Genomic DNA, 5826 nt, shown 5'->3' with positions numbered 1-5826 from the left:
AAAATTAAAGAAATTGAAGACCTTTTTTTTCGAACAATAAGTTCAATTAAATTAAAATTATTATAAAGTTAAATAAATTTTTCGTAAATACGGATTATTTACAAGGAAATAATTCAAACAAAAATCGATTTTTCGCAAATCTGTTGAACAATTTTCGTAGTGTTGTGCTACTGTGCTTGCTCATCCTTTCGTGGCCTGACCACAGCCTTGTCCAACAGCTATTTTTCGTTTTTCTGATTGAGATTTGTGCAGGCTATTCAGCCATCTTTTCGTTTTCGTTTTTTCAGCCACAAACTCTCACAGATATTTTTTCGTTTCTGTGGACATTGAGCAAATTTTTCGGGAGTTTAAATAATTTAACTCAAAATGAGCAAGCCAAAGACAGCAGTTCCAAGTCTCTCTCTAAGTAAGGAGATTATGGAATTGAAATCACTAAAGCGCCAGGGAACTGTTGCGAAAAATAGTATAGTGCGCATAAAAACGGGTCTCCTCGATAAAACAATGTCGTTAGATCCAATTGAATTGGAGTGTCGACTGGACATTTTGAACTCTCATAGCGATAAGCTTATGAAGTGTCAGTCGAAAATTGAAGAAATCGACGAGGAAGACATAGCCCGTGGGGAGTTAGAGGACCTAATAGTGGAAACTAAGTCCGTTATAAAATCTATTCTGGCGAGAAATAAATCGTCAATAGCCGAAACATCCTTTGTTGCACCTCACAGCTCGCGACTACCGAAAATGTCGCTACCGAAATTTAAAGGGGAATATTCAGAATTTAAAAATTTTATGAGTCTGTTCGAGAGTTTGGTGCACAACGATCCTACAATCCCAGACATTGAGAAATTTAATCACTTGGTTAACTGTCTGTCTGGTGAAGCTTTGGGAACGGTAAAGGCCTTCCAAATGTCGGACGAAAATTATTCGAAGGCGTTGGCTAGTCTCAAAAAAGTTTATGACAATAAATGCTTAATATTTTTCGACACAATTTCCAAACTTTTTGAACTGCCAACTATCCCAAAGCCATCTGCGCTTTCATTGCGCACAATGATTGATACAGTGTCGGCTGTTTACGACTCGTTGCTGTCGTTAGGTGACGAGAAAAACATCACAAACGCTATCATAATTCATCTGGTAATGTCAAAAGTTGACACCGTTACTCGGTCAAAGTGGGAGGAACAGTTGGACTACGATAAGCTGCCATTATGGCGTGAGTGTGAGGCAGCATTAAATAAACGCTACCAACATTTATCTGCCGATGAAGCCTCAACGTCGAGGCTCAAGCCGTCAAGCAGTCACAGCATTCAGAAGCCCCACCTTCATGCGGGAAGGACGAAAGCTGCCTTAGTGACTTCAAATATAAAACAGCCGGTGTGTCCGCACTGTAAATCAAATGATCATAGTATACCCGCGTGTCCTACTTTTAAAACTCTCTCTGCTCAGCAGCGATTTGAGTTTGCTAAATCAGTCCCCTTATGCATAAATTGTTTGCGAAAGGGGCACTCAGTTTCAAAGTGCAAAGCGGATCGGTGTCGTGTTTGCAACCGTTCGCATCACACGTTGCTGCACCAGTACCCTGTATCCTTTGCAACTGCACCACAACTTTCGACCTCGCATGCCATGCACACGACGAGTACACCAGATCGGGTTATGTTGGCTACAGCCGTAGTCAACGTAAAAGGTAGCTCCGGAGAGTACCTTCCTGCACGAACCTTGCTGGATTCTGGATCTCAGGTGAATTTCATGACGGAGGATTTGGCGCAGAAATTACGAATTCGTCGCGAAAGTACGACCTTAAATATTATCGGCATCGGAAATGCAACCAAAAAAGTAAGGACGAAATTAAATACGTTTGTAAAATCGCGGGTCAATAATTATGAGTTTTCGGCACAGTTTTGGATAATGCGATCCATTTCAGCCAGCCATCCAGATCGTAACGTAAATATTAACGGCTGGAAAATTCCTAAAAACATTAGCTTAGCGGACCCAGAATTTTATAAGGCTCAAAAGGTAGACCTTTTGTTAGGTGCTGAAACATTTTTCGAGCTTTTAGCTGTAGGCCAGATCAAGGCCAGCCCCAATCACCCAACATTGCAAAAGACACTTTTAGGCTGGGTTGTGTCTGGCAAATACGCCTCCAACCAACGTCCTCCTCCCACAGTCAGTAGCACATTATGCCATACTGAACAAGATCTAGCAAATATAGATTCCATTGTCCAAAGGTTCTGGGCGATGGAAGAAATACCTTCAGGAGCTAGTTCGACAAAATTCACAACTGAACAAATAGAGTGTGAAACATTTTTCGTAAAAACTACTAAAGTTGTGCCTTCAGGAAGGCTTCAAGTAAGACTGCCTTTCAAAGATGACCGTAAGTTACTCGGTAATTCCTATGAAACCGCGTCTCGGCGGTTTCAGGCCCTGGAGAGAAAGACCTTGAAAGATCCAGAACTTCGTCAAATGTATCTGGACTTCATGAATGAATACATCGAATTGGGTCACATGAGCCCAACAAATAATAAGATCCCGAGTGAGCCACACTACTTCATTCCGCATCAATGCGTTCTTCGGCCTGAAAGTACGACGACTAAATTACGTGTTGTTTTCGACGCATCAAGTCGTACCTCTTCTCAAATTGCGTTGAATGAAATCTTGATGGTTGGGCCGACCATTCAAGAAGAGCTGTATTCAACACTTCTTCGTTTTCGTTTGCATAAATATGCATTTACGGCGGACATTACTAAAATGTACCGCCAAATTCTCATGCACGAAGAAGACCAAAACTTTCAGCTTGTAGTGTGGAGACGGCATCCATCTGAGCCACTTCAAATCTTTCGACTTAACACCGTAACATACGGCACTGCGCATGCTCCATTTCTCGCTACACGGTGTTTACAAATGCTCAGCGATGCCAATACACATATGTATCCACTCGGCTCAAAGGCAATAAAAGGAGATTTTTATGTAGACGACCTGCTTACAGGATCCGATAATTTTGAATCTCTAGATCTTATTAGAAGTGAGGTAGTTAAAATATTAAACTCGGCAGGATTCAATTTATCTAAGTGGTTTTCAAATCACCCATCATTTTTCGATTGTGAGAGTTCTGAGAAGGCCTTAAACTTCAATCACACAGACTCCACAAAAACACTTGGAATCCATTGGTTGCCGAAGGAAGATTTGTTTCGGTTTGTCTTAAATGACAACTTTACCAGTTTACGAGCCACTAAGCGAAACATATTATCAGTTTCGGCTCGTCTTTTCGATCCTCTTGGTTTACTTGCCCCACTAGTTACCAAAGCAAAAATCTTATTGCAAGAGCTTTGGCTGCAAAAACTAGATTGGGATGAGTCGATTCCATTGCACCTCGACACCAGCTGGGAAAATTTCAAAGCCAATCTACTGCAGCTACCATCAATAAGCATTCCTCGGTTTGTACACACCGAGTCGAGTGCAAGCTGCCAAATTCATGGCTTTGCCGACGCCTCAATACGAGCGTATGGCTGCTGTATATACATACGTAGCCATTCGGCTGGTGGAACGAAATGTACGCTGCTTACTGCAAAGTCTAGAGTGGCTCCGCTGAAGACAAAATCTCTTCCGCGTCTAGAGCTCTCGGCAGCCCACTTGCTGGCCAAATTATGGTCACGAATAGCGCCAATGTTGAGTCGGCCAATTGAAAATATAAACTTCTGGACAGACTCCGAAATTGTTTTGCATTGGATCAAAACGCATCCATCTGTACTACAGACCTTTGTTGCAAACAGAGTGTCCGAAATCCAAGAGTTGACGGATAAAGCTACTTGGCGACATGTGCCAACTAAGCAAAATCCCGCGGATCAAGTGTCTCGGGGTTGTAACGTGGACGAATTGAATAATTCTATCTGGTTTAGCGGTCCACAGTTCCTCCTAGAAGACCCTGCGTTATGGCCAACAAACACCCACTTCCAGCTCTCTCCAGGAGACGAAGCATTAGAGAAGAAACGGAACGCAACAGTTTTAGTTGTTCAAGCAAATGAATCGCATCCAATTATGGAACTCACCAAAAGAGTATCTTCTCATCAAAAACTGCTTCGTATTGTCGCTTACATATTAAGATGGATAAAACGCATTAGAAACCCATCTGCGACATTCACACAAATGCTGACGGCTGAGGATATTAAATTAAGTTTCCTCAAAGTCATTCAAGTGGTTCAACATGTTGAATATGGTGAAGAAATTATGAAACTCACCAAAGGTACCACCCTACCCTCAAGTTTGCAAAAACTTAATCCATTTTTGCACAACTACTCGGAATTGTCGCTGTCGTTTAATTTACTCCGAGTAGGAGGCCGCCTATTAAATGCGCCTCTCCCATATGATGCCAAGTTCCCACTGCTCTTAAGCAAGAACTCGCACTTCGTTACCACATACTTACGGTACCTACATTTTCGAAATCACCATGCTGGAGCAAAGGCATTGGTAGCGCTTCTCCGAGACCGCATTTGGCTGGTCAATGCTCGAGAAGCTTGTAGTCGTACCGTTCGAAACTGCACACACTGCTTTCATTATAAGCCGAAGCTGCAAACCCAAATAATGGGAAATTTGCCTGCCGATAGGCTTCGTGCACTACGACCCTTTCTAATATGTGGATTAGATTTTTGTGGTCCCGTATATACTACATTGAAAATACGTGGTAGACCCCCAGTAAAAACATATATCGCAGTGTTCGTTTGTTTCACTTCAAAGGCAGTACATTTAGAACTAGTAACAGACTTGTCTTCTAATTGTTTTATTTTCGCCCTAAAAAGGTTCATTGGACGCCGAGGAATGCCGCGGAAAATATACAGCGACAACGCCACCAACTTCGTCGGCGCCGATCGCAAGCTTCGCGAGCTGAGGGATGCTTTCGAGGCCCAACAACCGGAAGTACAGAAATACGCAACGGACGACGGATTCACCTTCGCCTTTATACCACCCAGGGCACCGCACTTCGGCGGGTTATGGGAGGCGGCAGTGAAGTCCGCCAAACACCTTCTCGTGCGCGCAATCGGCAACGCGCTGCTCACCGCCGAAGAACTACAGACGCTGCTCGTCGAGGTCGAGGCCGTACTCAATTCGCGACCCCTGGTACCACTGAGTCAGGACCCGAACGATGGAGAGGCCCTAACACCAGCGCATCTACTAGTTGGGTGCCCCCTTCGAGCGCTGCCACCAGCCCAAGTATCGATGGACCCAATGCGTTGCTGCGACAGATGGCAACTTGTCTGTTGTCTCAAGCAACAGTTTTGGCGACTGTGGTCCAGGAACTACCTGTTGGGTCTTCAACAGAGGAACAAGTGGTTTCATCCGAAGCGCAACCTCGAGCTGAACGACCTCGTCCTGGTTCAGGAAGACAACACACCACCGCAGCAATGGGTGCTCGGCCGCGTCGCCGCAATCGTAACAGGGCAAGACGGCAAAGTCCGAGTAGCAGACGTGGCAACCAAAACGGGCGTAATTAAACGCCCCGTTCACAAGCTCGCCGTACTGCCATCAGACGTTGAAGGACCATGAGCCTTTCAAGGTGGCCGGTGTTACGCCAAATGGCTTAGAATTTTAATTATTAATTTAATTTTATATATTTAATTTAATTTTAATTATTATTATCATAATTTGTTAAAATCCATAATTTCTCGTAACGTTTCAATATTAAGCTTACTGTTTTCTAAAAATACTGTTCAATTTTCGTATATGAATTTAAAAATAGCACTATATATGTATAAACACCTATATTACATAAACGTAACAGAGCAATACATATTTACTCCAATTACATACATTTGAACTTAATCCGTTAGGCTAAGACACTAT

The 5826-nt window shown here is 43.2% G+C and overlaps 1 protein-coding gene across 1 annotated transcript; it reads left to right on the top strand.

Moving 5' to 3' along the window:
• The first annotated feature begins 366 nt into the window (after positions 1-366).
• LOC128861806 (uncharacterized) lies at positions 367-5529 on the top strand. Its single transcript, XM_054100181.1, has 3 exons — positions 367-888; positions 1021-2678; positions 4785-5529. Exons 1-3 carry the CDS (start codon positions 367-369, stop codon positions 5527-5529), a joined length of 2925 nt encoding a protein of 974 aa, XP_053956156.1.
• The last annotated feature ends 297 nt before the right edge of the window (positions 5530-5826 follow it).

The sequence above is a fragment of the Anastrepha ludens genome, chromosome 4 (genome assembly GCF_028408465.1).
Source record: "Anastrepha ludens isolate Willacy chromosome 4, idAnaLude1.1, whole genome shotgun sequence".
Classification (NCBI taxonomy): Eukaryota; Metazoa; Arthropoda; class Insecta; order Diptera; family Tephritidae; genus Anastrepha; species Anastrepha ludens.
Note: the sequence above shows the minus strand (reverse complement) of the source record. Positions and strands in the feature narration are given on the sequence as shown.